This window comes from Lichenostomus cassidix, chromosome 2, assembly GCF_008360975.1.
Source record: "Lichenostomus cassidix isolate B80296 chromosome 2, HeHo_3.0, whole genome shotgun sequence".
In the NCBI taxonomy this organism is placed as follows: Eukaryota; Metazoa; Chordata; class Aves; order Passeriformes; family Meliphagidae; genus Lichenostomus; species Lichenostomus cassidix.
The window spans coordinates 85,849,795-85,872,289 of NC_139482.1; the positions used below are offsets into that span (position 1 = coordinate 85,849,795).

Genomic DNA, 22,495 nt, shown 5'->3' on the forward strand with positions numbered 1-22,495 from the left:
GGAAAGATTCATTGATGCAGGCAAGATAAATGAAAGAATTGATAGTAAGAGACCTGGTTTTTTAATATTCTTTTTACCAGCCCTACTATATATACCTTTTAGCTATATTTGTATAAATTGTTATGAATAAATACAAATAAAACCTCCTGTTTTTAATTTTGAAAACACTCCTTCCCCCCAGGAATGTATCACTCCAGAACATAAGTCAAATAAAACAGAACACTTGGTGCTCATGATTAGAAATTAGCCTACTAAGGAAACCTCATGTTTTATTCTATTAACAAACATTTAAATTAAGAATTCTTTTTGTCTTTCATTTGAAAACAAATTACCCCAGAAAGGAGTACTATAGAATTTAAAATAAAGCATTAGCTTCAACCAAGTTATGCAACATTAGAAGCAGAATAAAACCATGAGGGGTATGACACACAGGCTATGAATTAAGGACAATTTGAATTTTAATGAGCTACTAATACATTATGTTCCTTTTGTTGGATCATGCCTCAAACAGTTTTAAAATTGAGTGCATAATATTAGGAAGGCATACCATCTCCAGTAATTTAATGAAGACTCCAAACAGCAGCTGAGAATGTCTACTCCACAAAGAATGCATCATCCTTTTCTTAATCTACAGCACTCACTATGCAAACTCTCAGCTAATGTGACTCCATATATTATTTAGATTGTGGAAACTCCCCAAAAAGTCATACATTTTAAATACAAACAGAGACTTACTGTCCTACTACCTAAAGACACAGAAAAAGAAGAGGCTAGATTGCTAAAATATGATCAGAGGGATGGTGTTTGTCTTCCCAAGTCACTGTTACAGGTGATGGAGCCCCGCTTTCCTGAGATGGCTGAACACCAGCCTGCCCATGGGAAGAGGTGAATTAATTCCTTGTGTGTGGCTTTTGCTTTGCTGATTAAACAGTCTATCTTAACCCATGAGTTTTCTCACTTCTACCCTTCTGATTGTCTCCCACAGCCGACTGCAGGGGCAGTGAGCAAGTGGCTGCATGGGGCTTAGTTGCCAGTTGGGGTTAAACCACAGAAGAAATAAAGTGGAAAATTAAATAGGAAATAGATTTAAAATTATCGAAAATTTTTAATGCCCCATCAAAATCAGATTTGAGAAAAAATATAGTTTAAAAGCTGTTTTACAAACATGTGACTATAAAGATATGACTCTGCTCTGACCTCTGTAAGATGCTCATGCATATTCTCCACAGAATTTCATCTTTTTGCAATTGAGTGTCATATATTCAGAATATTGAGTATTCCATTCTGGCCTTCAGCATAGGAAGGACATGCACTTGTTGGAGCAAGTCCAGAGGAATGCCACAAAGATCATCAGAGAGCACATCAGAGGCTGAGAGAGATGAGGGTGTTCAGCCCATAGACAAGAAGGCTCTGGAGAGACCCTAGAGCACCTTCCAGTACCTAAAGGGTGTATAAAAGAACTGGAGAGGGACTTGTTACAAGGGCCTGTAGTGACAGAGCAAGGGAGAATGTCTTTAAACTGAAATATGATCAGTTTAGATTAGATATTAGGAAGAAATCTTTACTGTGAGGGTGATGAGACACTGGAACAGGCTGCCCAGGCTGTGGATGATCCTGGAAGTGTTCACAGCCAGGCTGGATGAGACTTTCAGCAACGTGATCTAGAGGAAAGTGTTCCTGTCCACAGCAGAGGGGTTAGAACTAGATGATCTTTCAAGTCACAACCCAAACCATTCCGAAATTCTGTGAGAATAGTTTGGCCCAGTTCATTACAATGACATAGTTAGTCCTAGGCCCATAACTTCCCAAGAATACAGGGCAGTGTAACAAGTCAGAACACTTTATAACTTGAAATCATGTTTAATGGATTAAAATCTAAGAAAGGTGGACAGATCCTAGCATATATCTATAACACTGCCAAAGAAGAACAGTGACAGCAAAATAAATACATGTTGTTGTCCCTTATACCCTGTAGCCAGAATTAAAATTTTAAATCCATTACTAAAGTTTTTAAAATGAAAGGATAAAAGCAATTATATTGTTTTGCTTCTCCATTATTGTGACTCTTTGTGAAGGTGTAACTTGAATCTTTCATAGAATCTCTGCATGTTTTACACAGGGAGATGTTCAGAAAAAAATTCTCAGAGAATTTTATTCAATGGATTAAGCATAACCTCTTGAAAACTACCTGATGCTGCTTCAAATGCACCTGAAGAGCCTCTGAATAAACTGCTTTCCTATGTTCTCGTTCAGCCCAGAGTACAAATAGTCCACAGGAGACATTACAAAAATAACCAGAAGAGACAACAAGTAAGGCAATTATGTCCAAATAAAATTAAGCCATTAAATCTCAGAGTTTAATTGTTGCTTCAGCACAAACTTGCAGGGAAAGAAGACAACTTTTCATTTTGCACTTTGTACAATACCACAACCATACACATTTAATCCTTCTCCACATCTGACAGAACAAGAAGCTTCTCTTCTCTCACACCAGTGCGGGAATAAGGAAACAAATGTACTTTACCACTGTAGGGGGAGAAGAAATCTACCAGGTGATCTTACAAGATGCTTCAATTGAACTCATCAGAAGGTGAAATTCTTCTGATACCTATCTGATCTGCTCAGTGTCCAACTCAGAGATAAAAAAGGCTACTCCCTCTAGCCACAGCTGGGCATGCAGAGACTCCAGGAACTTGGACATCACCTGTGCTGTCCTCATGTTGCCCTTCTCAGTTTACTGTTGGGTCTTTGACAAACACTCCAACTATTACCTTGGAAAAACCCCACAACTGTGCAGCCATCTTATTACAGAATAGCACTCAGCATTTTATCAATATTATGAAATTGCATCCATTGACCAATTTACTTAGAAATTGTTCCTGAGACCCAAGATTGAGCGCTACATGTGTAATGCTGGCAAATCTTGAAAGATATATATTTACAATGTTAGCAGTGCTCTGCCTGCAAACCCTTCAAAGGCAGGCTAAATCATTTCTGAAAGTGAAAAACAAGGATTTACTATTTGGATAGCTTTTAAATACCTTTTCATAGGCTAAAAAATCACACTCCAAACAAAGCTACCAGCAAGGAAGAGGTCTTGTAGGAAATAAGTTATACACGACCATAATGCTTATGCAGTGAGACACAATGAGGAAAACCTCATTCACTGAGGCAACAAAAAGGGAAAAAAAAATGGCTTATTTTCTAGAAAGATGAGATCATAATTATAGTCGATGTTAGAAATAAATGCTAAATTTCTAAATACTATAGGGCAGATTTCTAGCCCTTCTGGTGCTCTCTGCCAACATGCTATTCTCCACAGAGGAGAAACAAGAGAACAAGTTACACATTGGAACATTTTTTTAAATACGGATTTTTCAAAACAAGGCCACTGATGCTTACCTAATCATGAAAATTAATAGACTCAGACAGTACCTGAGCCATGATTTGCTTTACTTGTTTCCAGTTTTATTCCCATGTTCCACCAGCCTTTCAAAGGAACAAGTCATGAGCAATAATTTACAGTGGCTCAAAAACATTAACAGCAGTAAAACATGTATGCAATCCTTGTTTTCTAGCCCAGTGCACACAGCCCAGAGCACTCCAATAAAGGACAGAGATGGAATACAAGTAAAAGTGTCTCCTGTGCACTGAGCAGCTCAGTTGGGAAATCCCAGTGGAGCTCAGATTGGTGCTCCTACGTGCAGTACAATAACACAGTGCCAGTGCATTTTTGAAAGCTGAACTAGCAACAGATTGGGACAGGAAGGGAAGCACGTATAGTCATCTTACAAATTTAGTACAATTTTTTATCTTGCATACTACAAACAACAGTTATAAATAAAAACTGCAGTTATAAATAAACTGTATCTCAGGACTTAAATTTGACAATGACACATAGGAACAATCCAAGCCCTGCTGAAAATCAGGTTAGATCTGAAGTTTTGAGGAAATACTACACAGCACAGCCTCTGTAATAAATTTGTTTAATATTACTGATGCAGCACAAACAACACACATTTTGGTATTAAAATATATTGAGAGTCTCTGGAAAGTAAGCCTCAGTATCCTTTAACTTGAAACCACACATTTATTTTCCTTTGAGGTTACAAAAGTTAATTCCAGATCGATAGAAAACAAAATCAGAAAATCTGAAAACCCCCCCGTGAAACCTCTGGTTTAATTACTGATATCTGATGAATATCACTGCAGTGCTATAAAATGTCAGTATTCCATTGCTTACCTGTTCATATGCCTTAAATTATAGCCTGCAATAAAGTCAATGTAACAGAGCTGAGGCACAGCTATGCCCAACAAAAAACCTCCTCTCTACTTAAATCACAGTGAAAACAAGTTTTGAAATAAGACTCTGAGAGTCACCCCAAAGCTGCTGAGACTGACCTACATTTCCATCAAGGGAGAACGCCCTGTAGCAGGGTGGCAGAGAAAGTGTCAAAACACTACATCAAGAACCACCAGGACTCAAGTCACGTGGTGTTTTCTGGTAAACACTCACTTAGTCTTTCCTGGATCAGAATCACAGAATATGCTGAGTTGGAAGGGACCCACAAGGATCATCAAGTATAAATAGCAGCCTCATATCATTTATGAAAGGTTGTTGATGAATCTGCTTTTCACATAAATTTTAAGAATGCTCCAAGGTCCTAAACTGAACACAATCAAGCTGGATAAAGATCTGATTTTCAGACAGAAGCAATAGAGCTAAAAGGACTATAAGCAATTCTGAGTAAGATGGGATCACTGGTTGTTGTAACATGCCAAACCACATTTCACTACTCAGACTTTGCATACAACCACCGCTTTAACTTGCAAGTGAACAAAGAGAAAGCACTGCAGATAAGGTTGCAACAAAACTTCGCACTACCCTGAAACTGCGTCTTCTAACCAAACCAGAACAACTCATTTTAGGAAGAGGCCTTCTTTTCCATGATTCATATCACAACTTTAATCAATCTTTCTGAAAGGTGCCCTGAATGCAGGGAAATCCCTTATTTAAACATTTCAATGCAGCCTGCTTAATATCTGCCTTCAAGAGTATTACATAATTTACCTGACATCAAGAGTATGAAATTTTCCTTTCTTCTGATCTCAAAGATTTGGATATAAGAAAGGTCGCATTATCTCATGATTCAAGTAGAAATCTTCTTTAAACCCTGAAAACAAAATCCAAAATGGTTCTTAAAACCATTGTGGTTACAGAATTCAAGCAGAACGTCACAAAAATAATAGCAGCTGCAATTGACTATTTTCCTTGTCCTGAAAGTGATCACAGAAAAGCATCTCTCGACAGAAGCAAAACCAATTCTGTCCTCAGAGACTGAAACTGAACCTTAAGATCTCTAGACCAGTTATTTTCCATATCTGACCTAACAATCTGAATAGATTTCAGGATATGGCAGCTCATCCAAAATGGATGAGCATGAATAAAAAGATTGCAACTAAGAATGAGATTGCCAAGTGTTTGTGCACATATAGATCTGTGTATATATGTGTGTGTGTGTGTGTGTGTGTATAACCCCCTCTCAGAGAACAGCTTACAGGAAGCAAGCTGATTTTTAATGCTATTTTTTCCCCCTCTAGGCTTTCTCTAGGAAAAAGTTTTATAGGCAATTTCTTTCAGCTAACTCACTAAATCAATGTGAACAAGAACAATTCCAAACATTGATTCTACAGGGGGCCAGTAACAAGCTAAAGGCACCACAAAAGCCAGATGAAAAAACATCCCTGCTTGAAAGAACAGTAAAGTCTTTAATACCTCACATGCTTTCAGACTTCCATGACATTGCTGAAAGTTACATTGCTGGTGATGAGGTCAGCAGATTTTCTTTACAGATGCCAGGTTAATTAACAGCCTGGATTTCTAGTTTGTGTCAAAAGCTCCTGAGTTCTCCACCACTTATGTCGACAACTTTGCTCTTTTTTTGTTATCTTTACATCACTACAACCTGAGATAAATGAATACCCAAAGTTCACAAAGTATATCACAATTTAAGGAGCTATTTAAATCCCTATGGCCTTATGGGGATTTTAATACACAGGTTCTGTAAGAAAGATTTTTTTTCCCACCAAATTCCACCAAACCTAGTATGACTGTGGGCTGCTGCCAAAATCAGTAACCCCCCCTTTCACCATTACAGTTTTGTCCCATCTCCTTTTTTCCACCAGATCTGGTAGTCATCTGGCTGCTGTGTGTGTTGCTTCAGCTAGCCAAATCAACAAACGAGACTTTTTTTTCCACTTTTTGGTGTCCATCCAGTCGGTGAACATCATCAGATTAGTATCAACAGAAGTGATGAGAAAACTTCTTTCATCTGCAGTCCACATTTATACCAAATTATATGTACTATAAAACTACCCTCTTAGGTATTCTCCTGAATTAAAATAACTGTGAGTAGAGAGCACTTTCACAAGCCTCATATAGAAGCAAATACCTTGAGTGCTGTCATTTAAAAAACCTGTGAAGTATCACATTTGAGCTCCAACAGCACACTCTGCCATGTGTACCTTCACTACTTTTACTATGAATAATTCTACTCAAGCTATTTACCTCACATTGAGATTATGATAGTTTTATGGATGTTTTATATTTTGATTGAACTGCAGCATCCTGAAGTATAGAGCAAATAAATTTGTTTTGAGAAGTTAAAAATCCAGTGTATTTTCACATGCATATTTCATACTTAAAATCAACATTACGTCTTTAAAGCACGGATATGAAAACCTGATTGTGGTAACTGAGAAGCATTATATTGCATCATGTAATTAACAGTGCCTAAATCTAAATTCTGTTCTTTCTAATCAAAGATTTGACAGAATCACTCAGAATTACTATTTTACTAAATTTACTCAGAAAGAAGCCCAGCGTAATTGCCATAAATTCCCCAACACACATGTAACTTAAGACTTAGAAGAATGGCTTTTAACCCAGAAAATTGTCTACTTCCTCCCAGTTGTGAAAGTAAGCTCAGCAGCAGGAACTGAGCAGGGTAGTTTGATTCAGAAAAATAGCCTTCAATAATAACATTCTGGCAACATTAATGTACCAGTTAAACATAAAGATCTCAGAGATATGCACCTTTCTTTTTTCCATTAAGTGGCTGAAGTCATAGTTTGTATGGATTCAAACACAGTTCACTCAAATACAAAGGGCCATCTGGCTAAAACCTCTGATTATACCTTAACATGATCTATACCACTCAAAACACCAGCATACCTACCTTCCTGAATACAGCAGCTTGAGAAAATTACAGATAAAAGATCCCAGACTTTATGCAGAACTAACTGAGATATAATAAGATGTCTGATACCCTTAATTCTGGCAAAATTATACCAACTAGGGAAAAATGACAAGGAAGATCTTTTATGCCAAATTGTATCGAACCTGTAGCCTTGGAGAAAGGGCTGCTGAGGGATCAGCAAGGAACATGGATACTCCTCCTTGCTGCAGGTCTGCTTGGGGAAGCCCATCACCTTCTCAAGAAATCTCAAGCTGCAAAATATGACACCCTGCTAGCACTGCATCACAAGCTCCTGTGGGGACCAGAGCCTACACAAACATAAAATCATTCTGTCCCAGCTATGCCTTCATTGTTTGAAGCCTTGATTGCTTGTGCCTGAAAAAGAAGTGTTTTAAGCAGCTCTTTCCAAGTGTAAAAACCTCAGAATTTGGTTTAAACTCTCACAACAGGGAACAAATGTCTACTTTAACATTTTACATATTCCACAAATCGTTAAATAATGAATTCAGGCTGGAAAGCTCAGCCTTAGAACACAATACTCATTCTTAATTTTGCAAAGCACTTTCTGAAGTCACCTCCAACAGCACAGAGAGCCAAACCAAGTCATATAACATGTGCAAATTTCATGCTTTCAACCCCCCTACTTTCCAGCCTGAACACCAATCTAAGGCACACAGGCACAGCTGAACGTGTACTTTAGTCATTGGCACCTATTTTATTCATTGCCTCACTCATCTTCAGCAAAATCAAGGCAAGACTCCAGTGTTCCTGATCATCCATCTTTTACTCTTTGCTGTCATGTCAAGCCCACAGCTGCATATTTTCCTGGCAACTGTGAATCAGCTCCCACTTTGATGATTGATTCACAGAGTAGAATAAGACATGCTTGCAAGAATTATTCTATTAACAACTTAAAACCAATCTGGTATGCACAGCTGCTTATTCTCCTGCAATAACTTTTCTCCAGAGGCTATAGCCTTGTCCATTATATTAGTTTGTTACACTAACATGTCCCAGTCCAGATTCAGGGAAGTATCCAGGCTAAAAAAATTACTTCTGGTTTAGCTTTTTCTGTTGAGCAAGTCACATTCAGCTGGAATAAAGAAAAGAATAAGTAGAACAATGTTCCTGGATACTGACACAAAGTGACCAGCAATTCAGGCAGATGTCAATGATTTTATGGTTTTCCATGTGGACTAGTAATTTTGAGCCAAATCATAAAAATAAATAGAAACCTGTAAATACAACTAGGGTGCACTCGGCAGAACAGAGATGTCAGCTTCTGTAGATGTCTTGTAGTGAGGAGTTCCCTTAGCTGGAGAAGTGCCTAAAAGTTATTAAAGACGCTCATATTTTTGTTCTCCTAGTAAGGGAACAAAATTTCTTGGCCAAAACACAAACAGGATGCCCAGAGTGGGTGATCTGCAGAGCTTAACCTGTGAGCACTCCAGGACCAACACACTTGTCTTCGCACAGGTGACAGAGGTTTGGCAGAACTAGAAATTAATTGAAGGATAATGTAGTCTACTTCAAAAGCTGCTCTCCAGCTGACAGGTCATGCCATTCCTATTAAATACATGTGACAAATTGGTCCTGGCACTCTTAATTCCACCAGCTTTCCAATGATTAACCGCTAGGCAAAACCTCTGCAGGCTTCTGTACTTCAGAAAAACTGACATGCTGGAGAATTAGAGGACTTGAAATAATCACTTCTTCCCGCCACACCACATTAAAGGAAGCAACCCACAAAACTTGTGAAGAAAATAATTACATGGTTGAACAGCTAAGTGTGCCTTTGAACATATCCTGCTTTTTCAAAACCTTGATTGAAAGTGCTACTGGCAGCTGTGCTGTAGGCACATAAATGTGGTAAGAAGTGTTTAAAAATTACCCATTCTCCTTCTCCACAAACTATTTCCATATTACCAGGGACATAGATAGAATAAGTTATAACAGAAATAATTCCACTAATGCAGCACAGAGTGTTTCTGACTTTGGAGTGTTTTGACTAATCAGATAAATAGTTTCATATAACACACACACAACACCACAGTATATTTATAGTTTTCACAGTTCTGAAAATGGTTACAGTTTTCTGGAAGAGTAATACTAATCCACACATACAGATTGAGATACCCTTGCATTGTAAACACAGTATTGTTCTCAAATTTGCCAGAGAAATGTTAGCATACACATAGCCACAACTTCTTAATTAGCATGACCTTATAAAGTACATGTTGAAAGGATAACAGAAGAGATTTTTGGGAAGCATTTTTCTCTCAAAAACTACTAAAAATGCACACACACACAAATGTTAAAATTTTGGCAGGAATTTACAAGAACAGAAAAATCCAACTCTGTCCTGAGACTATACCTAAAATTTTATACTAAAATTCCATTTTCACACGCAGAGTACAGTGACAGTATTGTATTGAGAAAAAATGGAAAAGAGAAGAAAATGCAACATTACAAAACTTATAGCACAGGTCTTACTGTGAAACACAATAACTGCAGAGCATAGCCAAATGTGAAAAACAAAAAGTTTTATACAGCTAAACTGGATTTTAAAATTGCAATTTTACTTCCCTGCAAGCTCAGGTGATGCCTAGGTAATAATTTTTTAATAGTTTATAACAATTTCTCCTTCCATTTTTGGCTAATTCAAAGTCTAGAACTCAAAAAGGTTACAATTAAGTCAACTTCTTAGATCCTCAAATGTATGTTTTTACATTTGAAAAATCGATTGAAAACTTACATTATTTCAAACTTGCGAAATCATATTTTGAAAAATATGCCTCAGTTATTAAGAACACCAGCACTACTAGGAACTCACAAACTACACAGAATCACTTTCATCACGACAGATGAAGGCACCTACAAGCCAGCTCTTTATCACTCATTAAAAATGAAAAGCAGCGAGAGTTTCATCTCACTCTGCTAATATTATCGTCTGAGGTAGGAGATGAAAACAAATTCATCCAGCAGCTAGGCCTCATGTACACAGCAGCAAAGCAGAGCTTCTAAAGAAGTGGGGTTTCTATAGCATCTCATTCTTACAAGAGAATGTAGGCGATTATGGAAAATTTTGTTTCATAAGTTTTATGCATTTTGAATGTCCCTTTCATGAAGAAGAGGGCTTGAAGTGAGGGGAATCATCATCTATCCTGTCAGAGTAGTCCCAGGAGAATAAAACAATCTTATTTTTCTTTAAAACAAGGCTACAATTTTCTTTTTAATTACTTATGACTCAAATAGCTCTGAAAAGATCAATATTCCAGAGGCAAGATCAAAACGAAGCCAGATGGATATTAGAAAACATTATAATGCAACCTAAATGAGACTCTGCACATTTCATTAGGTAAGAAAATTTTGAAGTATTTCTCTCATCACCCAATCTCTTCTATTTTATATAATGCAGAATTTTAGTCTGCCTCATTACAAGCAGTGCATGAATTTTTCAAACAAGTGATTTTTTCCTGAAATGCCAATGCTTTAGCTAACTTTCCTTCAACCAAATTAATTTCTATTCCCTGAACAGGCTTCATACTTGTAATCAGATTCAAAGTTAAATAACACCAAAGAAAACTGGTTTTTGCTGGTCCACCTCATTTTGCAAATAAGTATTTTATATATAGGAAATTCTCCTACTGTTTGCATGAACAGTAATATCTAACAGAACTGAACTGTTGTTTTGGATTAGTTTTTGCACATTCTTCATTTAAATAGAGTACATTTTTAATACAGCATGAAGTACTTACCCTTCTAACCTGACATCAGGTAAAGATCTGTTGAGTGCAATCATTTCACTTGCCATTAAATTAAATTGATTTATTTTAAACATTTCTTTCATTTTCTCTTGCTCCTCCTTTGGAATGACCACAGGCTTCCCCATCTCTCCAGGTCCTTCATGTGGCTTTTGTACAGGTTCTGGAACTTAAAATAAATATAATGTTACTAACTCCTTTTAGGCTTGTTTTTGTTTGTTTATACATTAATTTACACTGTAGGAGTGCTCACATTTAGAACAGTTCTAAACCCACCAGGTTTTGAAAATGAAAACCAATGTTTACATTTGGGAGTTTAACATAAATAATTAAGTACTATTCTTAGACACCAAAATTCATGTAAAAAATGAATAAGGATTTATTTTGATCAACCATTACATCATAATTGACTTTAGTAAAGTTCCTGTGTCGAAAAATTCAATTTTTCCAGGAAAGCCTGCATGTGCAAGAAAAATCTGGGATATAAATGAGGGGAGATTTCATTGCAGTTACAACTTCCTTGTGAGGGGAAGAGGAGGGGCAGACACTGATCTCTTCTCTGTGGTGACCAGTGACAGGATGTGAGGGAGTCACCTGAAGTTGTATCAGGGGAGGTTTAGGTTGGGTATTACAAAAGGGCTCTTCACCCAGAGGTGCTGGAACAGGCTCTCCAGGGAAATGGTCAGAGCACCAGCCCTGACAGAGTTCAAGAAGCTTTTGGACAACCCTGTCAAGCACATGGTGTGACTCTTGGGGTGTCCTGTGCAGGACTGAGTTGGACTCAGTGATCCTGATGGGTCTCTTCCAGCTCAGCATATTCTGTGACTCTGTGATAAATGATGTTCCAGAACAGTAAAGGATCGATTAAAGAAAAAGTGTAGCTTTACATTTATTTCCACATTTTTGACAGAATGAGATTGGCAGCAACAGTTTCGAAATAATTTCCCTTGTTTGTACTAATGTTATTTTTATGCAACAAAATTACATTTTGGAGTTTAACATTAGTAGTCAAAACAGTAACAGTACACATCTTATACCCAACAAAATCTTAAATATCAACTATCTGCTCAAACTGAAAAGTAAAAGGGAGAAAAGGAAGTCAGACCCTTGAATTATTTAGGGTTTTAAACAAAACAAATTTAAAAAAAGGAAGTTTTTAAAAAGTTACACTTCTTTTTACAAGTATGTTCACTTTTTTTCCAAACAGAAATGCTCAAATACTGAATTTGGTGTATATTACTACTTCACAAATTCAGCAAAAGTTTTAATTAACAAAAAATAGCAATTTAAGATCTAAACAGAAGAACAGAAGTATTTTAAAATAAAGGCACCAAACCCCTGAGAAATAAGCCTAGCTTCAAATTACCTTTAATTTTCATCTAGGATAGCACAGTGTAATTAAACTTCAGGCAGAGAGTAAATAGCCAAGTAAAGAATAAAAATAAAATTAAAAAAAAAAGCCTGAACCTTCCATCCTTGCTGAAACACTAAGACTTAAAATATGTATTACTAATAAATGAGGCTTTTTGCTGGTCTGCATTTAGTGTTAACTGGTAACAAGCACAACATGCTCCTTGAGAAACTTTCATTTTCAAGTGAAGCAATTGCACTGGTTGCATTCACATAGTAGCATTTAGCAGAAAAAATGCTCCCATCACAAGGGTGCTTTCTTTTTACCAAACTCTCCTTGATTGCCTGTTGTGCTGCAAAACTCTGCCAGCCAGCTACTCATCCACTGAAAGTCGATGGAGTAAGGATGTTCAAGTAAATCCTGAACAGATGGGCTGAGGTGCTCTTTCAGCCATGGGCTAAGCTGAGCAAGCAGTTTGCTTTGCACCTTTTCCTCTAAAGAAGGTATGGTTGGAACCTGCATCAAAACTTGCTGACTTGCAATTGCATAACCTTTTAAACTAGAATTTGTGCCTTCTGGGGGTTAATTAACTTAAAATTATGGTATACAATAAAGTAATTATTTGGGCCTAATTTTCTATATTTAGCTTGGTGTTATTATGTGGATTATCAAAACAATTTTTATTAAGAGTACAGCAATGAGTACATAAGTTCACTTAGACAGAAAATGATTGAACAATGGGTGTTCCACACACCTAAAAAAATTTTTAAAACCCTATCAGAACATAGTTATATGCACAATGGTTTTCAGAGTTCTGAAGAGTGAATGTCTTATCCTACACCAAACTACCTATTTAGAAGAAAAAAAAAAGAATTTCCTTTTTCATTTACACTTTCAGTTCTTTCTTAACCTTCACTAAACCAGTTAAACTGAATAGCTAAATCAGCCAAAAACTCATCTCTCCCATTTGTAGATCTTGCTGTTAAGATGAGAGTTTAGCACATCAGTGACTTGGATCCAGGTGTACAAATTGCACTAATTCATCAGTTGAATTTTTTTTATTTCATTAATAAATATATACTGCTTGATTACACATTTTACCTCAGTAATATACTCCATTCTTCTTGCAGAAAAATCCAGCAAAAACTAACTACACCCAGATATTTTGTGCAACTCACTAAATACACACAGTCAAGCTGGGGCGCAGACAGGGCAATGACTTTCCAAGAAAAGTTAACCATCTTCTCTCAAGTTTCTGAGAATCATCTTTGCTTGTTTTTTTAATCTGTTATCTGTTTTTCCACAAAAGCACATCGTTCTCACACAAACACAAACCAACAACCTTCTCCCCAAATGACTAATAAACACGTTGTTAAGAATTCAAACCACAGTGCTCTTTTGTCAGTTAAATATGGAAAAAAAATTTCCTTTGAAGGACTCTGTGTACTGATGACATACTTCTAGCAAACAGAAATTTAATTTACAGCTACAGGTTTCAGAACTAAATGAATGACTGAATCACCTCCTGATCAAATAAGAAATCTAGTAATGTATTTCCAGATATTTCTCATTTGTATCAGTAAACCATTAGTTTCAATCAGGGCTTGATCTCTTCCAGATCTTCATTAAAAAATCAGGAACTCTTTATGTCTGTGGACTACAAATTTCTTTTTACCAGGCAATATGCCTGATGAAAACCAGATACTTCAAAACTTAAGACCATCTTAAAAAAAGGGGGGGGAGGACTCTCCTGGTGAGATGTCTTTAGGTGACAACGCGAAGTCCAGTCACCTTTGGAGGCATCACCATAATTACAAGAAAGCTGTTTGGACAGGTAAAAGTTCAGAGAAGTTCTGTCACTTATACACACCTCAGCCTTCATAGAACAAGACTGATTTGTGGTGAACAGTTCACACTTTCAAAAATTAAACCTGTGTTTTGTACCTTGAAATTGCTTGCTCTTCTTCTTAGGATTTTTTCATGCAGATGAGATTATACAGAACCAAGACACAATTCAGAAATTGCTACCTGGGCATGTTTTGTTTACAGGAATGGTCCCTTATTGTATTGTTAGAGAACAGCTTGAACCCTTTCTTTAAGTCTGGAACTTGTTTACACTTATTAGTAAGTTCTATTTCAGGCTGTGAAATCTAAATTGTAATGCCAATCCCCATCTGAAAACAGTAACGCTCAACTAGCTATCCTATGAATTTGTGGTTTGAAAAAAATATACTGCATAACATAGAGGTTAAGTGATCTGGATTTTCTTTCCAATTCATAGCACTCTTTAAGCTTACAGAAACAGCTGTCCATAGACAACAATTAATTACTCCCTGTGAATTTGCCTGAATGAACCATCAGGAATTACAGGAAGGGAAACACCACCCAGAAGCTGTGGCAATAGGAAGAACACGTGTGGCACTTTGGGTAAGGGGTGTGCACCATCCAGGTCAGCCGGGAGGCTCCGAGTAAGGTGAGGCAACCTCAGAGCTGAGCACTGGGAGAGAGCTTCTCCCAGCCTACCCCCAACCTCTCTGGGGTGGCCACAGCAGGGAGAAGGAGCAGCAATGTCAGTCAGGACCAGCACAGGCTCCTCACAGCTCCCATGGATTGCTGCTGGAAACAACACTGCTGGGTGTTCTGACCCCAGCTCCCCAGGTTGCTCGTGAAGCTCCTGCAGATGTTTTCTGCCATGGTGGAGAGGGTGGGCAAAAGCTTAAGTCCACAGCCAAATCATCCCACATAGCCACAGTCACTAGATTCCAGCTCTCTCTCTCTCTCTGGCATAATCTTAGTTCCCCAGTCTCACACCAGCCAGACCCCATGCCAGGAGCCCTTTTCCCAAGGCGTCTCCAGCTCAGCTGCCTTACTGCCTGGCTAGTGGCCTGTCCCTATCCTACCTCACCTTTTGTCCTCTCAGCTCCACACTAGTGTCATTTCCACTACCAGCCCTCCATCTCTGTGACAGGGGACACAAAGACTTTTATCTCACTCATCTTACAGTTCCCCATAATCATGTACACTGATCATGTACATTTTCCACAGTTGCACTTTCCTTTACTGTTCCTTATTTTGAGCAATTTTAAAAACATAACAGCAGTACACCTAAAATCCAATATTAGACACATAAGCTAAAGTTCCTGATTTAAGATGGTAGTATCTCATGCCATCAATCTCAAGGAGAAAGATTTTTCCCAAAGGCAATTTTGACTATGACTCTTATCTTTTTCTTAAATGAAAATTCCTCCATTTTCTGTATTAAAGACATATGGAAAACATCCTTCTAACTTCATGAAAGCTCAAACTGTCCAAAATTATCCTCAAAATCCTTTGCTCCTGCTGAAATAACTAAAGACTAACTTTTCCAACTAGACATGCACAACTTAAACATAAACACTCAGAAAAACTTACATGTTGAGTAGGTTCATTAAATGCCATGGAATTATTCCATGAATTGCAAAGAGAAGCTATATACCAGAGTGACATGGACAAGAGGCTATTAAATTCAGAACTCTTGCATAATTTATGCTGAATCAAGAAAACTAATTCAATTATGGAAATTAAAAGCAGAGGAAAAAGTGAAGTGAAAAAGCAGATTTTGATAAAAGCTTCACAGACAAAATAGTCTCAATGTTATCTGAGAAGGCACTAGGCATTCTGAGCAGGAATAAATCCACTACAGATTCCAAGTCAGTAAACTACTGGAACAAGTGAAAATATCTATGATCAGGCATGCAGCACTGTTAAAAGGAAATGTCACAGGGTCAACCAAGGTTTCCAGCAGAGCTATTTCTGCACATACCTTACTACAAACCAGCTGTTTGAAAAACAAACCCCAAGAAAACGTCCAAAAGTATTCACAAGGGTTTGTTTGGGTGGTTTTTCATTTATTTGTTTACCAGTCAACAACAAGATATCAAAAATATATCAAGAATTTTACCACACATGGGTTTGGGTAAAGGTCAGAATGAAGACTGTATTCAACTAAGTGAAACTAGTGCTGCATAGGGGAAGTCATAACACTAATCAGTCAAAAATGAAGACTTTCCCTCACCTGAAGGTTCCCCTAATGACTTCATGAAAGTTCAACATCATCAATACATCACACTAAGCTGATAGATGTTGACTTCACCTGCTGTTTGCTGGTGTAAGTTATCTGCTTTATGGGAATCCAAAAAGTGGATCTATTCCTACATAACAGTGCATCAGTCATTGTTTTACCATCATAAGAATTTCCAAACTTCTGGGAAAAAAAAAAAAAAGAAAAAGAGGACAAAAAAAACCAAAACGACTGAGTTCCTGTAGAAGACATACTTCCTACATGAGCCTAATTAATTTTCTCACCACTTTCCGCTTACTGAAAAAGAAACCAAAAGGTGAGACACAAGCAACAGAAAATTTAAGTTACTTCTGCAAAATTCAGGTGGATTAGAACCTCTTTAAAATGTTTGCATGCAGTTGTGGAAACAACAGTCCAGAGGTGTTGAGCACAGAAATTCTGCATTCTATACAGCATTCTCTGTGGAGATTTATTGGCTTGTTTTCTTCACAGGGAAAGAAAACAAGTAAACCAAATCTGACATTTCCTAAATATCTCCCCAGTGTTATTCTGTAACAGAGCAACATTATTCTTAAAATACTTGAGACAATTTCTCAGGAAGGTCAAGGTTCATACCAGATGTCAACTGGTGGAAAAGTTTTTTGTGATGGAAAGCAATAATCTTGGGCGCAGTTGGCTGATTGGACTTAACAATTAGCATCACTGCATAGGTTTCCAATATCAGCAGTGAAACACAGACACAGCCTTTTTGGTGGGAGAGACACTAAACTACAAAATTAGATGTTTCACAAACAAACAGACGGCAGCAGCTGCCTGCAGTTCTAAATGCATATGCTGAGACATTGCAGGGATGAGAAATCTCCCTGCACCAGTCCTTTCTCTCATGTGATCAATTATGCTGACTTCCTAAAAATAAAGTTGGCAAGTTCAATAGTAGTGCTGTCAAAAAAAACCCAAACCAAAACAATCCCACACTCAGCTCATCTAATTGGCACTCAAAAACGAAGATGGCAATAAAACTGAAAGCTTATCTGAAGAACTTTAGTATTGAATAACACAGCTCTCAAAAGTTATGTACATAAGCATGTGCTCATATTCGTCACTTTTACATCCAAGTTCATTCTATTATCACAAACCTTTTCATTACAGTCTTCACTGTGCCTTATTGCTATAGTCATTGTCCAATTTTTGGCTTAGGTGGGTTGTGGGGCAGGGGGTGTTTTTTGGTTTGGATAGTTGAAGTGCTTTTTTGCAGGGGCAGGCAGACAAGTGAGCTTGGTTGTTGGTTTGGTTTGTTTTACTGGAAAGACTAGTGAAGTTAATAATACCTTTGTTTCCTCATTTGTGGAAATTTAAACTATGCTTTAGACTCCATTAACATGGCTTATATTTCTGAATTTCTTGTTGCATAATTTTTTTGGGTTTTTTTCATATACATTAGTGCCTAAAGTCCTACATCTTAAGTGTTTTAAGCCTGCAACATACATTTCAGGCAACATGGTTATTCCCTTGTTGTTCAAAGAAACATGGAACATTCTGTAACACCTAAATGCTGACATAATGCTACATCATTGCAGGAAAAAATCCCAAATATTTAAAAATGCTACAATTTTAAAGGAATATAATTTAAAGAATACTCGGGCAAAAACTTACCATCTCCAGCTGGCAGGCCTCGTTCCTTTTTCTCATCACATTTATTGCATTCACTGAAGTACAGCAATAGAAACATATCCAGAAGGACCCAAACCAAAGAGGTGGCAAGGACCACCTTGCAATATGCAAATTTTTTCATGGCACTTTAAGTCAAATACAAAAAATAAAAAAGTATAAATAAAAATATCAATAGGTTGTTTTAATCCAGTTTGAGAAACCACGTTCTATATCTGAAAAAAAAAAAAAAAAGAAAAAGAAGTCACAAAATGTACCTGAAGACAGATGCTAATAGCAGAAATTTTAACTCTATTTTAAAGGTAACAATTTAATTACCAAACGATGCATGAAAGAAAATGAATGCTCTATGCATTTCAGTGAGATTAAGGGAACAGGGTCAATTATAGGAGCATTACTCCTTTATTATGTTAACATTCATCACCTGAAATGTTAAAATGAATGATCAAAACAGAGTCTCCTCTGCTGAGCCCCTGGAAAAGCAGCAAGGCACATCTAATGACATCAGAAAAAACTCTCTGGATCCTCTGGAGAACAGAACAACCCAACTGAATGAAAAACAGGAACATCTTGGGAAGTAGGGTACCAATCTCTACTGTGTGAATCCCACGGCTAATGTTTCTCATGCTTCTCCTCTGTAGCACACCCTGATGTTCTGGGTCCATCACTAGGAATGCTGGCCTCCAAATGCCAGGATTTTACACAGGGTCTAATGGCATATTACACATTCATCACAAAGACAAATGCTTTACTTTCAGCAAACCAAAAATAAACATGCCTTTTGGTAAACAGCAGGCAAGGTTAACATAAGCCACCATGATCACTTACTAGGTATTCAAAGCTAAAGTTAGTAATTCTGACACTTAAAGTGGCTTTAATAGCTTAATGTTTGATTATAGAGCAAACATTTATATATTTTTGAACATGTATACATTACAATTTTAGAATGCCAACCTTTGAAATTCTCTTTTGCCCGACTCAAATTACAGACTTCATTACAAAGACTGCATATTACCATGACTGGTAGAGCAGAATCAAGAACAGCTTTGAACTTCCTCACACTAAAATATGCAGCTTTTTAAATTTTTTTTTTTTTTTACTAACAGGTTTTCTGCCACTGCTGGCATATTTCAACTCAAAGTACTCCTGAAAAGTTTACTAGTGGAACAGTTTACCAGGTAAGACCAGAATTGAAAATACTCTTAACATAGAAAATAAAGGGAATAAAATAAAGAGACTTCAAATACACACTAGGATTTTACAAATTACATGCACACAGTTTTTCTTACATGCTTTCAATGCAAAGTAAAGGATTTATTGAAAAAGAGAACTTTAATCACAAGCCTTTGTGCTGATTTGGCGTGGGGTAGAGTTAATTTCCTTCACTGCAACCAGTAGGGGCCACATTTTGGATTTATGTTGGACACAGTGTTGATAATTCAGGGATGTTTTAATCACTGCTGAGCAGGGCTAACACAGAGTTGAAGCCTTTGCTGTTCTTCACCCCACCAGTGAGAAGGCTGGGAGAGAACAGAGCCAGGACAGCTGACCTCAACTGACTCAAGAGATATTCCATACCATATGGAATCATATAAAGCTCACCTATAAAGCTGGGGGAAGGAAAAAAAGGAGGGGATGTTTGGAGTGATGGCCTTTGTCTTCCCAAGCCATCGTTACATGTGACAGAGCCTTGCTTTCCTGGGGATGGCTGAACACCTGTTTGTCCATAGGAAGTGCTGAATGAATTCCTTGTTTTGCTTTGCTTGTTTGTGCAGCTTTTGCTTAAACTCAACTAATTTTTCATTTTTATTCTTCCCATTCTCTCCTCCATCCCGTGTGGGTGGTGGGGAGTGAGTGAGTGGCTGCTGCAAGGGGCTTGGCTGCCAGAGTTAAAGCACATCAGCTGTGACTATCCAAAAACATCATAAAAACCCTGCATCATTAAGACTGCCCTTCCTTTAGTATTTCATTGTCACAGTTTGACCCCTGGCTCCCCCCACCCTCATTAAGGGAAAATACCATTACATCCCTCTTCTAAATACAGCTTATTTCTTCTTATAGGCAGCAGACACATTTGGACCTCTCTGCATCCCTGTACCCTGAAGTCACACAGGTTTGGATGGCACAGCAACACAGGAGCCTGTGGCCTTCCACTTTTACAAGGCTAGGAGGGTGTCTATCTCCCTGCTTCCTGCATAGGTGCACATCAAATGCCAAGAATAAATTTCGTCTGGAATCTCAGTTTGCATCTATACAGTTTTGGTGTAGAGGGATGACTGTATAAATTTAAGAGCTGCAGAAGTATCTGTAAAGAACAACTTGATAAAGTAGCAGATTAAATTACCACAATGAAACAATAAGAAAAAATCCTAGTGGTTGTTTGGTTGGGGGTTTTTTGGTTTGTTTTTTTGGTCTTTTTGTTTTTTTATTTTTTAATAGACATGAGGATAGATCTAAACTCTGGATCTTGGGAGCTGTACTATAAAGTTCTGTAAAACCATCAGCAGCAGTGAAAGAAAAATAAATGTTACAGACTACAATGCAGAAAACAGAAACCAAACCATCACTATGCCATTACATGGTATCTGCTTTCTCATCTTGAGTGCTGTGTGAACATCCAGTCTTGTCATTTCAAAAGGGATACAGAAGGATTAGAAGGAGCAAGTGAGAAGTGCAAAAGGATGAATATAACGAGGAACAGCTTCATTATAAGATGAAAGCAGCATTTTTCCTGGCTAGAAAGACGTAACCTAAATCAAGTGGCAGGTCTATAAAATCAAAAGCTGTACAGAGATGGTAAATAGAGATCAACTGCTGCCTTTTACTCCTTCTTCTTCTATTGGCAGAAATCAAGTGAATTTAGCAGCAAGAGGTTCAAATCTAAGAAGGAATGTATTCCTTACAATGTGCAGTCATCCAGGGGAACTGCCTGCCACTGTCCCCTGACAGTGCTGCAAGTCTCCTCATCAGCTGTTAAATACTAAGTGCTCAGCCCTACTTCAGGCAGTCACTGTGAACTTCAAGTCACTGCATTCCAGGAGAGTACAACTGTAACTGCATCATTACAATTTCCCCCATTCTCTGCCCTAGATATGCATATCAACCACTGGCAGAATCAAATACTTATACAGACAAAATTTGTCTGACATAGTGCATGACTGCACTTAAACTCTTCATAAAATATGTTTCTTTTGCCCCAAACTGGGGCACCATAGAAATGATTTGGCAAAGAATCAAGCCATATCAACAACCTGCTCACAATAAAGAGCACAAAGGCAGACAATACCCTGAAAGAGTATGCAGGAAGGGATCCGGGTGGCTGATTCAAGGGACATCCAAAGGCTAGAAAACAAGGCAAGTTTAAACTTTAAAAAGTTCAATAACTAAAAAGTACAAATTCCTGTACCCTGAGGCCAAGTTGGATGAGGCCCTGAGGAACCTGATCTAGCTGGTGGCATCCCTGCCTATCATCCTGCAGGGAGATTGGTCTTTGAGGTCCTTTCCAACCCAAACCATTCTGATTCTATGATTATCATCCATATTGGCTGGGTATTACCATTCGAGGAAGCTGGTCTGCAGAAAGCAACTTTTGGAGCCTGACAGCAAGTTTAAAATGAATCAGCAGTGTCCTTAGAGCAAAGAAAGTCAATTGCATCTATAAACCAGTCCAGCAACCACAGAAGTAATCCCCAAATGCATAGGTTTAATAATTGCATTTACCTACAGTGCAATGTAATAAAACTGAAGATTTTTGCAAATCCAAGTATTTTTCATCCCTTCAAAATACTGGATTATAGATGACAAAACTGTTACACCATGGAAGAAAAGGGAGTATTAAAAACAGCTTGGAAAGGGTAGAAACAAAGGCTGTACTTTACCAAGAATGAAATGAAAAGAGGAAAAATGGGTACATACAAGTCTTGTTACTTCTGAAGGTCAAGTGAATTTTTTTTCCCTGTGACAAAATCCATGATACGTTTGACAGTATAGAAAAAGGTCATCTTTAAAACTACTGCTCATATAAAGAGCACTGTTTCACTTAACCAGCTCTTTTATAAACACAGGTGGCATGGGAAAGAAAACTTACTCTTTTTCAGTATTGCATACAACTATTCAGTCATTTTTATCTTTGGATCAACTTTATCTTTGTTTATACCAATGATCAGTCTTCAATAAAACTTTGTAGCAGAGTTGACAAAGGACTTCATTGCCATTATTCAGCTAAATCAGGATTCTACACTGGTTGCAGCACGTAACCAGACAAAGCTGATGTAAAGTTTGTTTTCCAGACTTTCAGATATGAATAAACAGAAGCTGGCACAAAGTAAGGGCTCATCAAAATCCTGACACAACATTTGCTATGTTTAAGCTATTAATATCAATTTAAACCAAA

General features: G+C 37.5%; 1 protein-coding gene across 3 annotated transcripts in view; it reads right to left on the reverse strand.

Moving 5' to 3' along the window:
- GALNT1 (polypeptide N-acetylgalactosaminyltransferase 1) overlaps nt 1-22,495 on the reverse strand; it is a 90,324-nt gene that overhangs the window by 26,171 nt on the left and 41,658 nt on the right. For 2 of the 3 annotated variants that reach the window (XM_085052251.1, XM_085052250.1), the window contains exons 3-4: nt 18,088-18,317; nt 11,018-11,192 (exon numbers count right to left, since the gene is read on the reverse strand). In XM_085052251.1, the coding sequence (XP_084908377.1) occupies nt 11,018-11,192; nt 18,088-18,226 (314 nt within the window). In that variant the 5' untranslated portion in view covers nt 18,227-18,317. Of the gene's footprint in view, nt 1-4,243; nt 4,267-11,017; nt 11,193-18,087; nt 18,318-22,495 lie in introns of those variants that run through there. The other variant, XM_085052252.1, reaches the window with a different exon arrangement.